Below are 21232 nucleotides of genomic sequence, written 5' to 3'. Positions count from 1 at the left end.
AGGGGGGGGCCGCATCTCAGACGGCCACTTCTGGGGGGGGCTTCTGACTCAGGGCCGGGGGAGCACTGCAGAAGCCCTCCCGGGGACGGCCACCCGTGGCCCTCCTGCCCCTGCCCTATCCAGTGCCCCCTAGTGGCGAGCCGGGCGCATGCGCCGTTACCCGCCGCTGTTAGCGACACGCCCCAGCATCAGCCGCCCGGCCCTCGCCCGCCACGCCGCGAGCTAAACCGCTCCTGGGGCTCCGGGGCCCGCAGGTGCCCGTGACCGCGTGCGCCACACGCTGACTTCGGCCGCCCGAGCTAAGGGGTGATCGGGGGCCAGGCCAAGACCGGGGGGATGGGGTGGGCGCGTTGATTGCACGGGAGCTGAGGACCAAAGAGGCGCGACTGGCCGTGCTGAGCGATGCCCCGGAGAGCCCGGGTGGGCCCAGAGGCCGGCAGGCCACAAGCTGGGTGCAGACGGCGCAGGGTGGCACCGTGAAGGACAGGCGTCTGCCGGGCTTCTCCGTGCGAGGGGGCTCCGAGCCCCCCCGGCGTGCAGGAAATGAGGCCCAATGCAGCAAAGCTAGTGTAACGCCGCGGACTCGTGATTCACGTCGGGGTGAGTGAGTGGGGAATCGGCAACTCGGATTCCACTGGAGTGACTCTGGAGTCACGCCGGAGTGAGCGAGCGGGGAATCGGCAACTATGACTCCACTGGAGTGACTCTGGAGTCACGCCGGAGTGAGCGAGTGGGGAATCAGCGCTTCTGACTCCACTGGAGTGACTCTGGAGTCACACTGGAGTGAGCGAGTGGGGAATCAGCGCTTCTGACTCCACTGGAGTGACTCTGGAGTCACACCGGAGTGAGCGAATGGGGAATCGGCCCCTCTGATTCCAGTGAAGTGACTCTGGATTCACACCTGCGTGAGCAAGAGGGGAACCGGTGCCTCTGATGCCACTGGAGTGACTCCTGATTCACACAGTGGTGAGTGAGAAGGAAATAAGGCCCCACGGATGCCAGCAGGGTGACTCCAGATTCATATGGACCCAGCCTGGCATCTCCTGCCGGCATCCGGCTGGGGGGCCGCTCTGCGGGGATCGGGGCTCCGGCACCGGGCTCTCGTCCCCAGATCGGCCCTGGGGGCAGGGTCCCTCCGGAGCCGGGGCCACCCCAAGTGGTGGGTTTTGGCTGGAGAGTCGATGACGGGTTTGTGGGGGGAAGGAGCTCTGGGTCAGAGCGCAACTCCTGAATGCTGACCACCCAGGGCCTGTGTCACCGAGCATCGCAGGGGGGAATCAGAGGAATTTGGGGGGCTTTCCCCATGGCCCCAGAATTGGCTTTTCCTGGACCCAGCAGTGCCCCCCACCTGGCCACCCTGCCTGGCATTTCACCCCCGAAAATGCCCCGAGCCAGGGAGATCTCTGGGCGTCGCCTCTCCGAGCAAAAGCCGGCGACCGCTGCGAGCAGGATTCGAACCTGCGCAGGGATTTCAAGTCCAACGCCTTAACCACTCGGCCATCGCAGCCGGGTGCCTGGGACGGTCCTGCCGCTCACTGGGGTTGTTAACCCAGCTACCGGCGCGAGACCAACTTCAGACAGCAAACTACAACCCACCGAGATGGCCTGGAACGGGGCAGGCCCAGGGACCCAATCTATGGGGCCTGCGTCCCCCCCCCCCCCCATCTACCTGCCGCCCCCAGCCAGATCGACCCGGGGCAAATCATGGCCTCCCCGTGCAGCCATGGGCTGCCAGCTGCCCTGCCGGGGTGACCGCTCTGCCCCCACCCCTGTGCAGTGGAATCCAGTGGAGTCAGAGGCGCCGATTCCCCACTTGCTCACGCCGGTGTGACTCCAGAGTCACTCCAGTGGAGGCAGAGGCGCCGATTCCCCGCTCGCTCACTCCGGTGTGACTCCAGAGTCGCTCCAGTGGAGGCAGAGGCGCCGATTCCCCGCTCGCTCACTCCGGTGTGACTCCAGAGTCGCTCCAGTGGAGGCAGAGGCGCCGATTCCCCGCTCGCTCACTCCGGTGTGACTCCAGAGTCGCTCCAGTGGAGGCAGAGGCGCCGATTCCCCGCTCGCTCACTCAAGTGTGACTCCAGAGTCACTCAAGTGTAGGCAGGCTCCCATTCCTGCTCGCTCACTCCGGTGTGACTCAGAGTGCTCCAGTGGCAGGGACCCGAGGAGGTGGTGGTCCCGGGTACCACCAGTGTGACCCCAGAGTCACTCCAGTGCAGCACCGATTCCCGTGAGCCTGGATTCACTCCAGTGTGCCGGAGGTGGGGCGTTTCCACCAGAAAACCAGCCCCCCCCTGTGCCTGGCGGCCCCGCGAGGCTTGGTGCAATCGTACAGGGAGGGACGAAGCAGAAAGGGACCTGGGGGTGCACCTGTGTGTGTGGGGGGGCACCCGTAGCAGGAAGGGAGTGTGCCCTGGAGAAAGCAACCAAACCCCAGTTGAGCATTCGGACCCCAGCCTCTCTCAAACGGCCAGCGACTCCAATGAGCGGCGGTGAAACAGCGACGTGAAAACCAGGCTTCAGCCCTGACAGGAACGATGCCATCAGGGGCTCAGGCTCTCGGCAAACTCAGGCAGCGTTTCCACCAGAAAACCAGCCCCTGTCGCAGCAATGGGCTCAGGCTCTTGGCAAACTCAGGCAGCGTTGGTCCACGGGGGGCAGCTCCCCCTTCTCGCAGCAATGGGCTCAGGCTCTCGGCAAACTCAGGCAGCGTTGGGCACATGAGGGGCAGCTCCCCCTTCGCGCAGCAATGGGTTTTGCACCAGACCTTTGTAAATAGGACGCGCCGTCTCCTGGCCCCCACCTCCGCACACAAGTCCCTCCACCCGTGAGCCAGTCTCCCCTCCCGCCTCCACTGGGGTGAAAGAGCTGGGGAAGAGAACCCAGGAGTCCTGGGAGTGGAGGCTGGTAGGTCAGAGCAGGGGGGGCTGGGAGCCAGGACTCCTGGGTTCTCTCCCCGGCTCTGGGAGGGGAGTGGGGACTGGTGGGTTAGAGCAGTGGGGGCTGGGAGCCAGGACTCCTGGGCCTCCCCCCGGGCTCTTGGGGGGCCTCGGCCGCAGGACCCCACAGAGCGAGAGCTGCCCTGCTCCCACGCTGCGATTCCCATTCAGACACCCTTTGGGCCGCAGCCTGGCCCGGGGGACGTACAGCGAGGGGGTCACTTACCCCCCAGGCAAGGATGAAAACCAGCCATGTTTGGGGGTGCTGCCCCACCCGGCTCTGGGAGGAGTGGGGCTGGTTAGTGGGAGCAGGGGCTGGGAGCCAGGACTCCGGGGTTCTCTCCCCGGCTCTGGGATGGGAGTGGGGGCTGGTGGGTTAGAGCAGTGGGGGCTGGGAGCCAGGACTCCTGGGTTCTCTCCCCGGCGCTGGGAGGGGAGTGGGGGCTGGTGGGTTAGAGCAGGGGGCGCTGGGAGCCAGGACTCCTGGGTTCTCTCCCTCGCTCTGGGAGGGCAGGTGGCTGGAAACTAGGACTCCTGGGTTCTCGCCCTGATTCTGGGAAGGGAGTGGGGTCTACTGGTTAGAGCAGAGACTGGACAGTGAGGTTAGGGAGGCGCGTCAGGGGGTCGGGGAAGCCCGTGGGCCACGCCGCTCCCTGGGACCGGCACACAAAGGAGGCCGCGGATCTCACCGGGACGTCGCCGCCCGCGGGGGAACCGCCGCGGCGGCGGTTTATTGTCCTGTCTTTTCATACAAAAAAAACAAACCACCTTCCAAAAATAAATACTCCGCCCTGCGCAGGGCCAGCCCCGGCCTCCGGGGGGCGCCCGCCGGAGGTCGGGTCGGGCGGGGCCCGGCCCGGCTCTGCGCTCGGCCCGGGGCCGAGGCCGGGCCGGCCCGTCTGGTCCAGCCCGGGCGGGGGCCTGGCTCCGCCGGCGCTGCCTGGCGGTGTGGGGCGAGGCGGGCCGGGGCCCTCAGCCGGCGTTCTCGGCGCCCGCCGCCGGCCGCCCCGCCTCCTCCTCCTCCATGGCCATGTCCAGGCAGGGGGGGGCGCCGCCGCCCTCCTCCATGGGCTCCAGCGTGGCGCTCAGCTCCATGGCGTGCGGCTCCGTGTCGTAGAGGGGCGCCAGGCGGGAGGCCGGGTTACTGCCGCAGTCCACGCAGGCCTGGGGGGAGAGAACAGGGGGGGGGTCAGTACACCTGGGGCCCCCCCAGCGACATTGTTCTCCTACGGAAAGACGCTCGTCAACGTAACTACAACGTCACTGGAACATGCTTCATATTCTGCGGTCGTCCTATTTGTAGGAACGTCTCAGTCTCGTCTCCGAAGCGGACGTTAGCTCCGGGGGCCTATTGTCGTTATGCAAAGTGTGTGGGGGGGGTCGTTAACGGTGGTTTGGAAGCCGGAGGGCTCCCGTTGACTCGAACAATTGGTTGGAAACGGCTGTTTACTGGCCAACTTCCCTGAGGGCCTGTCTCACCGGACATGTGACCACGTCACATGATACCGGCAGCCATCTTAAACCTGGCGCTTTGCCACTGAGGAGGAGGGTGGGGACGCAGAGACACACAGGATTCCCGCCTTGGGGCAAAGCTATAATCGGGGGTGGAAGAGAACCAAGGGGGGGCGCTCGGGGATTTCAGTCATGAGAAATCCCCGAGCTACCACCAGGGCTGTGCCAGGGCCGGGCCCAGACTAGGAAGGAATCTAGTCTGGGAAAGCAGCTGATTGGAACATCTCCGAGCGCGAGATTTACCCGCCTTCAGTTTCTTAACGTCTTAGGCTTAGACGTGCGGGTTTTGTTTTTAATTTTCCTTGGTGACTTGCTGTGTTCCGGCTGTTATTACTTGGAACCTCTTAAATCCTCCTTTTTCTAGTTCATCAAACCAATTTTGCTTATTAATTAGTAGTAAGGCGATTAATACCTGGGGTAACAGCAGTGCAAACCTCTCGCAGAGGCTGGGCAATTTGTGAGTTTACCCCGCAGCCAGCGTAAAAATGGATTTATTTGGGGTTCGGATCCCGCTGGGGGCGGGAGCACTTGCCGAGCTGTCTGCAGCTTTGGGGGCACGGGCCGGAGGTGGGTCCGGGTTGCAGCAGGCTGGCTCAGCAGGGCAGGGTTCTGGAGACCCAGGCTGGCAGGGGAAACACGCTCGGTGGTAATTTCACCACGTCGGGTGACAGTCCCAAGGGCGTCTCTGCAACCGAATCCATCACAACCCCCCTCCCCGGTGCCCAGGGAGCTGGGTGGGGCCGGGCCCCCCTCACCGTGACGTTGATGGCCTTGGGCAGCAGCCCCTTCTTCACCCAAGGGTGCACCTCGGCCAGCTCCTTCTTCTGCTCCTCGGTGAAGCGCGGCTGCTGCTTCTGCATCTCCCGCAGCTTCTCCCGGTCGGCCTGCAGCACAGCGGCCGCGGGGCTGTGGGGCACAGAGCGGCGTCAAGGGGGGGCGATCCGGCTCTGCCCCCCCACCTGCAGCACTGCCCCCTGCCCAAGCCCCCGCGGCGCTGCCCTGCCTGTCACCCTCCCCCGCGCCCCGGTCAGCTCCCTCCTCGCTCTGACCCGATCACCTCCCCGTCCCCGCAATCGCCAGCCCCGCCTCTGCCCCCCCGATCTGCCCCGACCGCCAGCCCCGCCTCTGCCGCCCGATCTGCCCCGATCGCCAGCCCCGCCTGCCGCCCGATCTGCCCCGACGCCAGCCCCGATCTGCCCCCGACGCCAGCCCCGCCTGCCGCCCGATCTGCCCCGATCGCCAGCCCCGCCTGCCGCCCCGATCTGCCCCGATCGCCAGCCCCGCCGCCGCCCGATCTGCCCCGATCGCCAGCCCCGCCTCTGCCGCCCGATCTACCCCACCTCTGCCGCCCCGCCTCTGCCGCCCCGATCTACTCCCACCTCTGCCGCCCCGATCTGCCCCCGATCGCCAGCCCGCCTCTGGCCGCCCCGATCTGCCCCCGATCGCCAGCCCCGCCTCTGCCGCCCCCGATCTGCCTCCCGATCGCCAGCCCCGCCACTACCGCCCCCCGCCGCTGCCAGCCCCGCCTCTGCCGCCCGATCTGCCAGCCCCACCTCTGCCAGCCCCACCTCTGCCGCCCCCGATCTGCCAGCCCCACCTCTGTCCCCTCCCGATCTGCCCCCCGATTGCCAGCCCCGCCTCTGTCCCCCCCGATCGCCTCCCCGCCTCACCGGTCGGGCAGCTGGTAGGTCATCATGACCTTCTCGTCAGTGTTGGCCATGAGCAGCCAGAGGGGGTCCTGCAGCACGTACTTGATGAACTGCTCGCCGGCCCCCACCCCGCCCGGCGGCTGCCCCGCCCGCTCCGCCTCCGACGAGTCGATGCTGCCGAAGTACTTGCTGGTGCGGCTGCTTTTGCTGCTGGCTGCACGGGGCCGGAAAGGGGTGGGGGGGGAGAAATGTGGTGGGGGGCAGGAGAGAAGGGAGCAAATCAACACCAGAGGCAGAAATAGAACCCAGGAGTTCTGGCTCCCCCCCCCGCTAACCACTAGACCCCACTCCCCTCCCAGAGCGAGGGGGAGAACCCAGGAGTCCTGGCTCCCAGCCCCCCTGCTCTAACCCACCAGCCCCCACTCCCCTCCCACAGCCGGGGAGAGAACCCAGGAGTCCTGGCTCCTAGACCCCCCTGCTCTAACCCACCAGCCCCCACTCCCCTCCCAGAGCCGGGGAGAGAACCCAGGAGTCCTGGCTCCCAGCCCCCCTGCTCTAACCCACCAGCCTCCACTCCCTCCCAGAGCTGGGGAGAGAACCCAGGAGTCCTGGCTCCCAGCCCCCCCTGCTCTAACCCACCAGCCCCCACTCCCCTCCCAGAGCCGGGGAGAGAACCCAGGAGTCCTAGCTCCGCCCCCACCAAGGCTTTAGCCAATCCACTCCCAGCCTGTCACTTACTGGTGCCGCTGGCGGAGGTGCTGCCGCCGTTGGAGCCGCTGCGCATGGAGCCGCTGCCCGAGGCGGCCGAGCCGGTCCCGGAGCGCGAGTCCTCCTGCAGCAGCAGGTCCAGCAGGTCGCTGGAGCTCGACAGAGCATCGTTGTTGGACGAGTCCTGAGCTTCCGCCTGCCGGGATGGGAGGGGGGAGGAGAGGGGAGATCAGGACTGACCTGGGGGGCTGCATACGCACCTCCCCCAACTCTCACCCGCCTCACAACACAGGGGTGGGGGTCCTGCCCGAATACACAGCTGGTGAGTGCCAGAGCCGGGGAAAGAACCCAGGAGTCCTGGCTCCCAGACCCCCCTGCTCTAACCACCAGCCCCCACTCTCCTCCCAGAGCCGGGGAGAGAACCCAGGCGTCCTGGCTCCCAGCCTCCCCTGCTCTAACCACCAGCCCCCACTCCCCTCCCAGAGCCGGGGAGAGAACCCAGGAGTCCTGGCTCCCAGCCCCCCTGCTCTAATCACCAGCTCCCGCTCCCCTCCCAGAGCCAGGAGAGAACCCAGGAGTCCTGGCCACCAGCTCCCCCTGCTCTAACCCCCAGCCCCCACTGCCCTCCCAGAGCCGGGGAGAGAACCCAGGAGTCCTGGCTCCCAGCCCCCCCTACTCTAATCACCAGCCCCCGCTCCCCTCCCAGAACCAGGAGAGAACCCAGGAATCCTGGCCCCCAGCTCCCCCTGCTCTAACCCCCAGCCCCCACTGCCCTCCCAGAGCCAGGAGAGAACCCAGGAGTCCTGGCTCCCAGCCCCTGCTCTAACCACCAGCCCCTACTGCCTCCCAGAGCCAGGGAGAGAACCCAGGAGTCCTGGCTCCCAGCCCCCCTGCTCTAACCCCCAGCCCCCACGCCCCTCCCAGAGCCGGGGAGAGAACCCAGGAGTCCTGGCTCCCTGCCCCCCTGCTCTAACCAGCAGCCCCCAATCCTCTTCCAGAGCCGGGGAGAGAGCCCAGGAGTCCTGGCACCCAGCCCGAGAGGGGACCCAGGAGTCCTGGCCCCCAGCCCCTGCTCTAACCACCAGCCCCACCCCTCCCAGAGCCGGGAGAGAACCCAGGAGTCCTGGCTCCCAGCCCACAGCTCTAACCACCAGCCCCCAGTCTCCTCCCAGAGCCGGGGAGAGAACCCAGGAGTCCTGGCTCCCAGCCCCCCTGCTCTCACCACCAGCCCCCGCTCCCCTCCCAGAGCCGGGGAGAGAACCCAGGAGTCCTGGCCCCCAGCCCCCCCTGCTTTACCCACAAGCTCCTCACCAGGCAGGTTTCTTTCTGGGGGCCGAGCTCGCCAGCGCCAGGCGTCCCGCCCGCCTGGCCGCCGGGCGCCTCCTGCCGCTCGGCCGCCTTGGGCGCCTCCTCCATCTGCAGGAGGTTGAGCTGGAGCGGGGAGCTGCAGCGGGAGTCGAAGGGGGGCGAGTCGGGGGTGGCGGAGCGCGAGGCCTCGGGGGGGCCGAAGGGCTCCCCGAAGGGGGCCGGGAAGTACGGCGGGGGCAGGACGTAGTTGGGGAGCACCAGGGCCACCACGGGGGCCACCAGGGGGGCGGGGGGCTGGCTGGGCGGGAAGACGGGCAGCCCGGCGGGGAAGGGGGGCCAGGGGCCGGGCGGGGAGCCGGTGCTGTCGGACGGCTGGTGCTGCTTGACGCGTTTGGCCTTCGATTTGCCGCGCCGGCCGCGCCGCGGCCCGCGGTGCCCTGCCGGGAGAAGACAAGGCGGGGGGTTAGCAAAGCGGGGGCGGGGGCCAGGCACCAGTCCCCCACCCCGGCCCCGGATGCGGCCCCCACCTGGCTCGGTGCCCGGCCCCTCCCGCCGGCGGCGCCCGGCCGGCGCGTCGAAGACGTGAAGGCGGCTCAGCTCCTGGAAGCGGGTGAGGAAGGCCTGCTCCTCCTGCTGGGTGTGCGCCGACAGCACCTCCGTGGTGAGCCCCACGCGGCGGTACTGCTCCCGGTCGGGGGGCGCGGGGCCCTCCTCCAGCATCGCCGTGTCTGGGGAGAGACCAAGGGGGGGGGGAGAGGCGGGGTCAGCCGGGGGGGGGCCGCCGCACGGAGCCGTGTGCGGGGAGAAATGTTACGCGGTGAGCGAGCGGCAGAGCCGGGGATGGAACCCAGGAGTCCTGGCTCCCAGCCCCCCCTGCTCTAACCCACCAGCCCCCACTCCCCTCCCAGAGCCGGGGATGGAACCCAGGAATCCTGGCTCCCAGCTCCCCCTGCTCTAGCCACCAGCCCCCACTCCCGTCCCAGAGCCGGGGATGGAACCCAGGAGTCCTGGCTCCCAGCCCCCTCTGCTCTAACCCACCAGCCCCACTCCTCCCAGAGCCGGGGATGGAACCCAGGAGTCCTGGCTCCCAGCCCCCCCTGCTCTAACCACCAACCCCCACTCCCCTCCCAGAGACGGGGAGAGAACCCAGGAGTCCTGGCTCCCAGCCCCCCCTGCTCTAACCACCAGCCCCCACTCCCCCTCCTGGAGCTGGGGAGAGAAGCCAGGAGTCCTGGCTCCCAGCCCCCCCTTCTCTACCCACTAGCCCCCACTCCCCTCCCAGAGCTGGGGAGAGAAGCCAGGAGTCCGGGCTCCCAGCCCCCCCTGCTGTAACCCACCAGCCCCCACTCCTCTCCCAGCACCGGGGAGAGAACCCAGGAGTCCTGGCTCCCAGCCGCCCCTGCTCTAACCACTAGCCCCCACTCCCCTTCCAGAGCCGGGGAGAGAACCCAGGAGTCCGGCTCCCAGCCCTTCCCCCCCCCCACAGCATGCCACCAGTGCCCAGGGAGGACCCTGTGCTTTGTGGGGGGACCTCCCCCCCAACCCCAAGGAAGGAAACAAGGGAGGGAGAAAAACCGGTCAGCGGGAGGCAAAGAAAAGGGGGGAAATGAAAATCCATTCGGGGAGGCGAATCCAGCGCCCCCCCCCGGAGTCACCCGCAGGCGCGTCCTGACGGCAGGCGCGGGGGAAAGGGGGAAAAAAGGCAAATTAAATACACACGGGGGGGGGAACCCGCGACGCCGGGGAAGGAAGAGATGATGGGGGTGTGGGGGGAGCAGAGGCTGCCGGGGAGATCTGACGCGGTCACTGAGACGCGGCGGAGACGGGGGGGGGGGGTCCCCGACGGCAGGGGGAGGCCGGGCGGCTCCCTGCCGCGGCCGGGGAGCCGGCGGCCGATCCAGCCGCCCGGCCCCTCCCCGAACGCGGCCCCCGGGGCCGGGCCCCTCCCGCCCGGCGGCGCTTCTCCCCCCGCCCGTACCCGACTCCGGGGCTTTCTTATCTCCCACGTGGACGATGGTACTGCTGAAGCTACACTGACTGGTGAGGGACACCACGCTCTCGGCTTTGCTGGGCAAAGCCAGCGGGGGTCCCACCGCCGGGGCGGGCTCCTCCTCCTCCCTCCTGGACCGGCTCGGCAGCGTCTCCTCCGCCGCATCTGTGCAAAGAGACAACGAGGGGTTAAGGAGGGGATTCGGGGGCGGTGCCGCGGTCCCTGGGGCGGCACGGGGGGCGGGGAGAAAAAAATAAAACCCTTTGCCGGGCCGTTTTCCCGTGCGGAAAACGCGGCCGCGACCCCGAACGTGCCCCCAAATCGGTTCGATTTCGAGGGAGTCGCGGCGTCGGGAGCCGGCGCACGTGGCCGGGAGGGAGGCGTTTCGAGGCGGTCGAAGGGCGGGAGGTCGACGGCCCCGAAATGTGGCTCCCGCCGGACGAATTTCACCCGGCTCCACCGAGCCCCGGCAGCAGCGACAGGGTAATATCCAGAGGGGGAGACCAGGGAGGGGTGGTGGTGGGGGGACGGGGCAGGCGGGACGCTACCTTTTGCCGAGCCGGCCGCCTCCCGGCCTGCCCGCTGCTTGTCGTCGTCGGAGTTGGAGGAGCCGGTGTACGAGGAGGAGCCGCACTTCCGCTTCACCCGGCTGGGGATGTTGCAGCTTTCCAGATACCTAAAAAAAGCCACAGGTCCCAGGGTTAGAGGGAACAAGGGATCCTTATATAACCGGCCGCCCCACCCCAGAGGTGGCTGCATCTCAGCGCCGGGCGAGGGGTCCCTGGGTAACCAGCCGCCCCGCCCCAGAGGTGGCCGCATCTCAGCGCCGGGCGAGGGGTCCCCGGGTAACCGGCCGCCCCACCCCAGAGGTGGCTGCATCTCAGCGCCGGGTGACGGCTCCCTGGGTAACCGGCCGCCCCACCCCAGAGGTGGCCGCATCTCAGCGCCGGGCGAGGGGTCCCTGGGTAACTGGCCGCCCCGCCCCAGAAGTGGCCGCATCTCAGCGCCGGGCGAGGGGTCCCTGGGTAACCGGCCGCCCCACCCCAGAGGTGGGCGCATCTCAGCGCCGGGCGAGGGGTCCCTGGGTAACTGGCCGCCCTGCCCCAGAAGTGGCCGCATCTCAGCGCCGGGCGAGGGGTCCCTGGGTAACGGGCCTCCCCTCCCCAGAGGAGGCCGCATCTCAGCGCCGGGCGAGGGGTCCCTGGGTCACCGTCCGCCCCGCCCCAGAGGTGGGCGCATCTCAGCGCCGGGCGAGGGGTCTCTGGGTAACCGGCCGCCCCGCCCCAGAGGTGGGTGCATCTCAGCACCGGGCGAGGGGTCCCTGGGTAACCGGCCGCCCCGCCCCAGAGGTGGGCGCATCTCAGCGCCGGGCGAGGGGTCTCTGGGTAACCGGCCGCCCCGCCCCAGAGGTGGGCGCATCTCAGCACCGGGCCCCTGCTCACCTGATGATCCCGTCCAGGCAGTTGATCTGCTGGTAGGAGTAACTGGAGGGCTCCTTCCTGCCGGACTCCTCGGAAGAGACCACTTGGCCCGGGCCCTGCAGCGCCTCACACGGGGCCTCCCTGCCCGGCCCGTCGCCGTCCTGGGGCGTCTCCAGGCCTGGAACGAGGGGGGGGCCCGGATCAGCTGGAGCGGCCCGAAGAGGGGCTGGTACCCAGGCTGGCAAACCCCCCTCCCCTCCAATCTGCCTCCCCCGCCGGCCGCGGGGGGCCCAGGACTCTGACCTGCGCTGGGGGGCTTGGCCGCCGGCGGCTTGGTGCGGGACTCGATAAACACCTGCTGGCCCTGGTTCTTCACCATGTGCACGTCCTTGCAGAACTGCTGGAAGGTCATCTGGGGACAGGAGGGGGGGTCAGGGCCGTGGGAAGGGGAGCCTGCCCCCAGTCTCCCCCACACCCCCCCGCTCTCACCACTGGGCCCCACTCCCCTCCCAGAGCTGCGGACAGAACCCAGGAGTCCTGGCTCCCAGCCCCCCCTGCTCTAACCACCAGCCCCCACTCCCCTCCCAGAGCCGGGGAGAGAACCCAGGAGTCCTGGCTCCCAGCCCCCCGTGCTCCAACCCACCAGCCCCCACTACCCTCCCAGAGCTGGGGAGGGAACCCAGGAGTCCTGGCTCCCAGCCCCCCCTGCTCTGACCCCCAGCCCCCACTCCCCTCCCAGAGCCGGGGACAGAACCCAGGAGTCCTGGCTCCCAGCCCCTGCTATACCCACCAGCCCCACTCCCAGAGCCAGGAGAGAACCCAGGAGTCCTGGCTCCCAGCCCCTGCTCTGACCCCAGCCCCCACTCCTCCCAGAGCTGGGAGAGAACCCAGGAGTCCTGGCCCCCAGAGCCCCCTGCTCTACCCACCAGCCCCCACTCCCAGAGCCGGGAGAGAACCCAGGAGTCCTGGCTCCCAGCCCCTGCTCTGACCCCAGCCCCCACTCCTCCCAGAGCCGGGAGAGAACCCAGGAGTCCTGGCTCCCAGCCCCCTGCTCTACCCACCAGCCCCACTCCTCCCAGAGCCGGGAGAGAACCCAGGAGTCCTGCCCCCCGCCCCCCTCGCTCTAACCCACCAGCCTCCACTGCCTTCCCAGAGCCGGGAGAGAACCCAGGAGTCCTGCCCCCCCACCCCCGCTCTAACCCCCAGCCCCCGCTCTTACCGGCCGCTGGGCCGGCGTCTCCTCGGCGGGGAGCCCGTTGCTGTCGCTGGAGGAGGCCGCGCTCAGGAACTGCTCGTGGGAGGCGTTGCTGGCCCTGCTGCAGAGCCCCAGAGAGCCGTTGCCGTGCACAGGCTGGGGGGGGGGTGAAGGGAAGGGGGGGGTTAGCACTTGGGGGGAGTGGGGTGGACGGGGGCTAAGGAGGAGCACGACCCACCTGAAGCAGCAGCCGGTGGATCTGCTCCGAGAGCTCCTGGACGTCGGGCTCCGGCGGCCGCATCTTCAGCACCTTGGGGGCCGTGAAGACGTCTTCGTTGAGGGGACCCCTGTGTGGCGGAGGGGGAAGGGTCAGGGCGAGGTGGGCGGCCCCCGAGACCGCGAGGCGCCGGAGCGCCGCGGAAGGGGGAAGGGGCTGGGGCGGGACTCACGTGCGGACTTTGTGCCGCCCCATGACGAAGGAGACCTTGCGGCTCCAGGGGTTGACGAAGCTGGACCAGCTGGTGTCGACGGTGACGTACTCGCCGTGGCGGGTGCAGAACCGGAGCGGGGAGTGGTCGAAGGGCTGCCCGCCGCACTGGAGAACTGGGGGGGGGGGGGGGGAGATTCGGATCAGGGTCTGAGATACACACACCCCGTTCCCCTCCCAGAGCCGGGGGGAGAACCCAGGAGTCCTGGCTCCCAGCCCCCCCTGCTCTAACCACCAGAGCCGGGGAGAGAACCCAGGAGTCCTGGCTCCCAGCCCCCGCTGCTCTAACCCACCAGCCCCCACTCCCCTCCCAGAGCCGGGGAGAGAACCCAGGAGTCCTGGCTCCCAGCCCCCGCTGCTCTAACACACCACCCCCCACTCCCCCCCCCGAGCCGGGGAGAGAACCCAGGAGTCCGGGCGCCCAGCCCCCCCTGCTCTAACCCACCAGCCCCCACTCCCCTCCCAGAGCCAGGGAGAGAACCCCAGCGTCCTGTCTCCCAGCCCCCCTGCTCTACCCACCAGAGCCGGGGAGAGAACCCAGGAGTCCGGGCTCCCAGCCCCCGCTGCTCTAACCCCCCAGCCCCCACTCCTCCCAGAGCCAGGGGGAGAACCCAGGAGTCCTGGCTCCCAGCCCCTGCTCTAACCCCTGCTCTAACCCACCAGCCCCACTCCTCCCAGCGCCTGGGAGAGAACCCAGGAGTCCGGGCTCCCAGCCCCCCCCGCTCTAACCCCCCAGCCCCCACTCCCCTCCCAGCGCCGGGGAGAGAACCCAGGAGTCCTGGCTCCCAGCCCCCCTGCTCTAACCCCCCAGCCCCCACACCCCGCCCAGCGCCGGGGAGAGAACCCAGGTGTCCTGGCTCCCAGCCCCCCCTGCTCTAACCCACCAGCCCCCACTCCCCTCCCAGCGCCGGGGAGAGAACCCAGGAGTCCTGGCTCCCAGCCTGCGGCCTCTCCCCTGCAGGGAACTGACTAGACAAGGCCAGATGATGCCAGTCGGTGAAAACTCCCCAAGGCCGGGCTGATGTGGCCGGGGTGGGGGCCGAATTCCTTCCTGACCCCCAACCTGGCAATGCGTCGGCCCCCCCCGGAGCGCCAGCCCCATCACCCAGACAGCTAGGGAGAGGTGTCAGCTGAGGTCACCAGCCCACCCTGGAGCTCAGCTCTGACCTTTCAGAGGAAGGTGGAAAAAAAAAAAAAATCCCTGAACAGATTTTGCCAATTGCACATGGGGACGAATCTCCCTTCCTGACCCCGGCAGGCTGAAGCCCTGAAGCATGAGAGTGGATTAGAGTCAGCGTCCGAACGGGGAGCCACCAATGACACCTTTCCCCCGGGCACCCCTGGGATTCCCCCTTCCCCACTCAGACACCCCCAGGGCTCCCCCCCTCCACACACTCACTTTTTTTGTGGATGGCCAGCATGAGCGGCCTGTCCTCCGGGTGCAGGTAGAAGAGGACGGGGGTGCCAATCAGGTCCTGGGGGAGGTAACCCAGCAGGGGGGCAGCCCTGGGAAAAACAGACACCCGTGAGCTGGGGTCCCCGGCCCCCACCAAGGTCCCGGCCTCGACAGGACCCCCAGCCAAGGCTGACCCAAAGCGACAGGAGGTGGGGGGGGGCGACGGTGGCTCGCTGGGGACTCCCCAATCCCGGGCTCTGCTCACCTCTCGTCCACGTCCTGGAACAAGCAGCTGGGCGTGTGTCTGGTGGTGAAGATCCGTTTGTCGGGCGGGATCCGGGGAGCTGCGGGGGGACGAGACGCAGGCGGGGGGGTCAGGACGCGGGCTGGGGAGGAAGCCGAGGGGCTCCCCCCTGGCCCGTCCGGCCCGGCTCACCTTCGTATCCCGAGTGGATGCGCTCGGCGACGAGCAGGCAGCAGGGGTGGCCCTCGGCGCCGGCCGCGGGGCGCACCTTGGCCAGGTAGGGGGTGAGCCGGAAGGGGGCGTAGGAGAGCTCCCGCCCGCGGCCGCGGCCTCCACTGAGAAACAAACGCCTGCAATAAGACCAGAGGCCAGAGGAGACCGGGACCAACCAGCAACCACGACGGCAGGAGCCCCCCCTGCCCCAGCCCCTGATCCCTCCTCCTCAGCCCGGCTGGGAACACGGGGTCCCCGCCCCAGATCCCTCCTCCTCAGCCCGGCTGGGAACACGGGGTCCCCGCCCCAGATCCCTCCTCCTCAGCCCGGCTGGGAACACGGGGTCCCCGCCCCAGATCCCTCCTCCTCAGCCCGGCTGGGAACACGGGGTCCCCGGCCCCGCCCCAGATCCCTCCTCCTCAGCCCGGCTGGGAACACGGGGTCCCCGGCCCCGCCCCAGATCCCTCCTCCTCAGTCCGGCTGGGAACACGGGGTCCCCGGCCCCGCCCCAGATCCCTCCTCCTCAGCCCGGCTGGGAACACGGGGTCCCCGCCCCAGATCCCTCCTCCTCAGTCTGGCTGGGAACACGGCACACGGGGTCCCCTTCCCCGCCCCACGTCCCCTAGGGACTGCCGGGAACGCGGGGTCCCCTTCCCCACCTCAGAACCCCTAGACGCTGCCGGGACTGCTGGGAACACAGGGTCCCCCTTCCCTGCCCTACATCCCCATGGCGCCGCCAGCAACACGGGGTCCCCTTCCCTGCCCCACCTCCCCTAGGCGCTGCTGGGAACACGCAGTCCCCTTCCCTGCCCCAGACCCCTCAGCTCAGGCCCAGCTAGTAACACGGGTTGTGGGGTCCCCACCTCAGCCCCCCGATTCTCCCCTCTACCCAGGGACAAGCTGGGAACACGGGGTCCCCTTCCCAGCCCCCCTGCCTGGGAGCTGCTGGGCACATGGGGATCCCCCAGCCGCCCGGCTTCCAGGGAGCTGCTGGGAACACGGGGTGCCCTGCCCCTCCCGGCGGCACAGACAAGGGCAGCTTGGTTTCCCCAAAGAGAAACGGACGGATCCAGGGCCCGCCAAGAGATCCCTCCCCGTTCGAGGGTCGCCCGTCTCGCGGCCGGGACCGGCGGGAGTGAGGAGGCGGCGGTGGAGATGCTGGGATGGGGGGCACGAGGCCATAGGGGGTCCGGCATGGCACAGGGAAGCTGGCTGGGGTTTGCCGCGTGGGATCAGCCCGGTCCCGAGGGGTCCCCCAGCGCTGTACCCCCTCACCCCGGCAGAGACAGCACCCCGCCTGCCGCCGGTGCGACTCACCTGATCCGGCAGAAGACCGATTTCTCTTGGGTGTAGTCCACGGCGGCCGCAGCTGGGGACAAAGGCCAAGGGGCGGAGGGTTAGCGGGGGGCTGGGAAGGCTCGGTGCCCCTCCCAGAGCCAGGGAGAGAACCCAGGAGTCCTGGCTCCCAGCCTCCTCTGCTCTAACCACTAGCCCCCACTCCCCTCCCAGAGCTGGGGAGAGAACCCAGGCGTCCTGGCTCCCAGCTCCCCCTGCTCTAACCACCTGACCCTGCTCCCCTCGCAGAGCCAGGGAGAGAACCCAGGAGTCCTGGCTCCCAGCCTCCTCTGCTCTAACCACTAGCCCCCACTCCCCTCCCAGAGCTGGGGAGAGAACCCAGGAGTCCTGTCTCCTAGCTCCCTCCCATCTCTAACCACTAGCCCCCACTCCCCTCCCAGAGCCGGGGAGAGAACCCAGGAGTCCTGGCTCCCAGCCCCCCCTGCTCTAACCACTAGCCCCCACTCCCCTCCCAGAGCTGGGGAGAGAACCCAGGAGTCCTGGCGCCCCGCCCCTGCTCTAACCCATCATCCCCACTCTCCTCCCAGAGCCGGGGAGAGAACCCAGGAGTCCTGGCTCCCAGCCTCCCTGCTTTGACCCACCAGCCCCCACTCCCCTCCCAGAGCTGGGGAGAGAACCCAGGAGTCCTGGCTCCCAGCCCCCTCCCAGCTCTAACCCACCAGCCCCCACTCCCCTCCCAGAGCCGGGGAGAGAACCCAGGCGTCCTGGCTCCCAGCCCCCCCTGCTCTAACCACCAGCCCCCACTCCCCTCCCAGGCACTCACTGGCCGAGGTGCAGGCGCTCCAGGAGGGCAGGTGGTAGGGGGCGGTGGAGCCGTAGAAGATGCTGACGTCCTGGGGGGCCAGGAAGTCGGCGAAGGGGGCCCCCTTGAAGACGTCCCTCTTGCAGCGCAGGACGGAGGCCGCCTGGTCCGAGATGTAGAGGATCTTGCCGGTGACGAAGGAGACGGCCACGGCGAACGTGTCCTGCCGGGGGGGGAGAGGGGGCAGTTGGGGCACCGGGAGGGGGCTCGCGGCGCCCGGGGGGGGGGATCCCGGGATGCGAGGGCGGGGGCACTCACGGGGTTCTTGAGGGTGTACTCGGAGGTCATGGCCTCCAGCTCGGCGACGGTGTAGGTGGCCGCGTCCGGGGGGCCGGGCTGGCTGCCGGCGACGGCCCACTGCTGGTAGTAGTCGTGGCTGGCTGCGGGAGCCGTCAGCGCTGCGGCGGGGCACCCCTGCCCACCACAGACGGCGAGGCGCCAGGACCCCCGCCGCCCAGCGCCCCCCGGCCCACTGTACCCCCCAGCCAGTGCACACACACACACACACCCGCCAACCCAGCGTCCCCACCCCCCCGGCGGTGAACCGCGGCCCCAGCTGGCCCCCGCCCCCTTGCCAGCCCAGCGCGCCCCGCTGGTACACTGTATCCCCGCTGGCCGACCGCACCCCAGCCAGTGCACACACCCACACACCCACCCCGCCGGCCCAGTGCCCACACCCCAGCTGGCCCCCGCCCCTTGCCGCCCAGCGCCCGCCAGTGCACACACACCCCACCCGCCCAGCGACCCCCGCCGGCCCACCGCACCCCAGCCAGTGCACACACACACCCCCCGCCAGCCCAGCGCCCTCACCCCCCCAGCGGTGAACCGCGGCCCCCCCAGCTGGCCCCCCGTCCCCCTTGCCGGCCCAGCGCCCCCCGGCCGGTGCACAAACCCCCCCAGCCGGCCCCCAGCCCCCCTGCTGGCCCAGCCCCCCCGCTCCCACCGGCCCAGCGCCCCGCCGGCCCAGAGCCCCCACCTTGGACCTGCTTGACGCAGGACAGCGCGTACTGCAAGGTGGCCAAGGTGCCCGACTGGCCCTTGCCGCGTTTCTCCGAGGGCAGCCGGATCTTCATCTCCTTCAGGGCCTTCATCAGCTCCTTCTGGGTCTTCACCCGCGCGGACTGCTCGCTGCTACGGGGGGGGGCGAGGGAGGGGGGGTGAGCCGGCGGGCACGGGCCCAGCCCCCGCCACTAGCCCCCTCCCACGCCGGGGCCCAGTCGCAGGGAGGGGGGGGAGTTGCCCAAAGGTCTGGTTGGGAGTCAGTGGCCGGCACAGGAAGAGAACCCAGGAGTCCTGGATGCCAGCCCCCCCGCACCGAACCCCCCCTCCCAGAGCCAGAGAGAGAACCCAGGAGTCCTGGCTCCCAGCCCCCCCTGCTCTAACCCACCAGCCCCTGTTCCCCTCCCAGAGCCAGGGAGAGAACCCAGGAGTCCTGGCTCCCAGCCCCCCCTGCTCTAACCCACCAGCCCCCACTCCCCTCTCAGAGCCGGGGAGAGAACCCAGGAGTCCTGGCTCCCAGCACCCGCCGCTCTAACCACCAGTCCCCGCTCCCCTCCCAGAGTTGGAGAGAGAACCCAGGAGTTCTGGCTCCCAGCCCCCCCTGCTCTAACTCACCAGACCCCACTCCCCTCCCAGAGCTGGGGAGAGAACCCAGGAGTCCTGGCTCCCAGCACCCGCCGCTCTAACCACCAGCCCCCACTCCCCTCCCCGAGGCAGGGAAAGAACCCAGGAGTCCTGGCTCCCAGCCTCCCCCCGCTCTAACCACTGGCCCCCACTCCCACTTGTAATTCTGCACAGTCTGGCTTCTCCAGAGGGGAGAGGAGCTGATGGGCATCAGCCACGCTGCAGAACACGGTGTGTAGGGGGCGGGGGGGGGATCGATCTCCCCCAGGGCTGTGTGCACCCCCCCCCGGCCCCCCCACCGCTTGTGCTCGCCTACCTGCAGCCGCTGGTGGAGGGGTTGTCCTGCTCGGAGCTGGTGCTTAGCAAGCTGTAGGCGATGGAGCTGCTCGGGGGAGACGGGCTCTGGGAGTTGGTGCTGCGTTGGGGGGGGGGAGAGACGGGGGCCGTTCAGAACCGCGGCCCCGCTGGAGCGGCACGAGGGGCAGGGCACGTGGGGCACCCCGAGGCAGACCCAGAGGGGCCTCCACTCCCCCGGACGCCGGGGTCCGCCCGCCGGCCCGGTGCCCCCCCCCCACGCCCCCGGACGCTGGGGTCTGCCCACCGGCCCGGTGCCCCATTCCCCGGATGCCGGTCCGCCCACCGCCCTGCACACCCCCAGATGCCGGGTCCTCCCGCCAGCCTGGTGCCCCCCATGCCCCGGACGCCGGGGTCCGCCGCGGCCCTGCACACCCCGGATGCCGGGTCCTCCCGCCAGCCTGGTGCCCCCCATGCCCCGGACGCCGGGGTCCACCCACCGCCCTGCACACCCGGATGCCGGGTCCTCCCGCCAGCCTGGTGCCCCCCATGCCCCCAGACGCCGGGTCCGCCCACCGGCCCTGCACACCCCCGGATGCCGGGGTCCTCCCGCCAGCCTGGTGCCCCCATGCCCGGGTCCGCCCACGGCCCTGCACACCCCGGATGCCGGGGTCCTCCCGCCAGCCTGGTGCCCCCATGCCCCTGGACGCCGGGGTCCGCCCACTGGCCTGCACACCCCCAGATGCTGGGGTCCTCCCGCTGGCCGGTGCCCCCACGCCCCGGATGCCGGGTCCTCCCGCCAGCCTGGTGCCCCCATGCCCCGGACGCCGGGTCCGCCCACCGGCCCTGCACACCCCCGGATGCCAGGGTCCTCCCGCTGGCCCGGTGCCCCCCCACGCCCCTGGATGCCGGGGTCCGCCCGCTGGCCCGGTGCCCCCACGCCCCTGGATGCCGGGGTCCGCCCGCCGGCCCCGCACACCCCTGGATGCCGGGATCCTCCCGCCAGCCCGGTGCCCCCCCCCGCCCGGCCGCCGCCCGGCCCCCCCCCCGCGGACGCGCGGGTCGCCCCCTCCCCCTCTTGCTGCTCGTGGTCGCTGCCGCTGCGCGCCGCCGCGCGACTCGGTGCCGCTGGAGCCGTTGCTGTTGGCCCGTCTCGAGGCTGAGGCACCGGGTCCCCCCCCGAGCCTGCAGCAAGGGGCTGCAGGGGGAGCCCCCTCCCCGGCTCCCGGGGGGTGGATTGGCTCCGACACAGACTCGCCCGTCGGCCCAGCACCCCGATATCAGGGCTCCCCCCCCCCACAGCTGTGCCCTCGCCGGCTGTCAGCACCGGGCCACCCCGCTGGTGCTTACCACTCAATTCAACCCCCATTCCCCGGCACACAGCCCGCCCCGACGGGGGGGGGGGGGGGAGGAGCTCCCCATCACACCCCATGGCACATGGACAGGCAGGCTTATTACTCATCAAAAATACACGGCTACGGGACAGACGCTGCCCAGAGCCGGGGAGAGAACCCAGGAGTCCTGGCTCCCAGCCCCCCCTGCTGTAACCCACCAGCCCCCACTCCCCTCCCAGAGCCGGGGAGAGAACCCAGGAGTCCTGGCTCCCAGCCCCCCCTGCTCTAACCCACCAGCCCCCACTCCCCTCCCAGAGCCGGGGAGAGAACCCAGGAGTCCTGCCTCCCGTCCCGCCCCGCCCTGCTCTCACCACTAGCCCCCACTCCCCTCCCCAAGTTTGAGAGAGAGAACGGAGAGTCCTATCTCCCACCCCCACTCCCCCACTCTAACCACCAGCCCCCACTCCCCTCCCAGAGCCGGGGAGAGAACCCAGGAGCCCACCACCCACCCCGCTTTAACCACTAGACTCCACTCCTCTCCCAGAGCCAGGGAGAGAACCCAGGCGTCCTGGCTCCCAGCCCCCATCCCACTTTAATGACTAGACTCCACTCCTCTCCCAGAGCCGGGGAGAGAACCCAGGCGTCCTGGCTCCCAGCCCCCATCCCACTTTAATGACTAGACTCCACTCCTCTCCCAGAGCCGGGGAGAGAACCCAGGCGTCCTGGCCCATTGTCCACGCCGCCTCTCCGCTGCATCCCTTTCC

General features: G+C 69.7%; 1 protein-coding gene and 1 non-coding gene across 3 annotated transcripts; both read right to left on the bottom strand.

The window, feature by feature from the left end:
- Positions 1 to 1437: 1437 nt before the first annotated feature.
- On the bottom strand, positions 1438 to 1507 carry TRNAS-UGA. Its single transcript has one exon. It is a non-coding gene; the product is annotated as a tRNA-Ser (tRNA).
- A 2114-nt stretch (positions 1508 to 3621) lies between these two features.
- PER1 (period circadian regulator 1) lies at positions 3622 to 19251 on the bottom strand. Of its 2 annotated transcripts, XM_039500120.1 has the most exons (21): positions 19157 to 19251; positions 18194 to 18345; positions 17476 to 17597; positions 17179 to 17380; positions 16377 to 16428; positions 15039 to 15181; positions 14868 to 14946; positions 14606 to 14712; positions 13169 to 13322; positions 12958 to 13066; positions 12744 to 12875; positions 11828 to 11936; positions 11546 to 11702; positions 10652 to 10779; positions 10092 to 10268; positions 8641 to 8841; positions 8117 to 8550; positions 6836 to 7001; positions 6119 to 6311; positions 5204 to 5354; positions 3622 to 4100 (listed from the first exon to the last, which is right to left on the bottom strand). In XM_039500120.1, exons 2-21 carry the CDS (start codon positions 18306 to 18308, stop codon positions 3909 to 3911), a joined length of 3123 nt encoding a protein of 1040 aa, XP_039356054.1. In that variant the 5' UTR covers positions 18309 to 18345; positions 19157 to 19251; the 3' UTR covers positions 3622 to 3908. The 2 variants fall into 2 exon arrangements, with proteins under 2 accessions (XP_039356054.1, XP_039356055.1); XM_039500121.1 differs by lacking the exon at positions 10092 to 10268 and having other exon boundaries at positions 18194 to 18348.
- Between the last annotated feature and the right edge of the window lie 1981 nt (positions 19252 to 21232).

The sequence above is a fragment of the Mauremys reevesii genome, linkage group 14, assembly GCF_016161935.1.
Source record: "Mauremys reevesii isolate NIE-2019 linkage group 14, ASM1616193v1, whole genome shotgun sequence".
NCBI classification, from domain to species: Eukaryota; Metazoa; Chordata; order Testudines; family Geoemydidae; genus Mauremys; species Mauremys reevesii.
The sequence above is the reverse complement of the archived record's forward strand: the minus strand, read 5'-3'. Positions and strand labels throughout refer to the sequence as shown.

What these genes read in the sequence shown, in the direction of transcription:
- PER1 (XM_039500120.1), bottom strand. Translation starts at nt 18,308, where the DNA reads ATGAAGGCCCTGAAGGAGATGAAGATCCGGCTGCCCTCGGAGAAACGC. An exon ending in GGCGGCCGGCTCGGCAAAAG is followed by an intron (nt 10,269 to 10,651) that starts GTAGCGTCCCGC and finishes CTCTTTGCACAG; the next exon opens with ATGCGGCGGAGGAGACGCTG. An exon ending in CACCTCCGCCAGCGGCACCA is followed by an intron (nt 6,312 to 6,835) that starts GTAAGTGACAGG and finishes GGCCCCGTGCAG; the next exon opens with CCAGCAGCAAAAGCAGCCGC.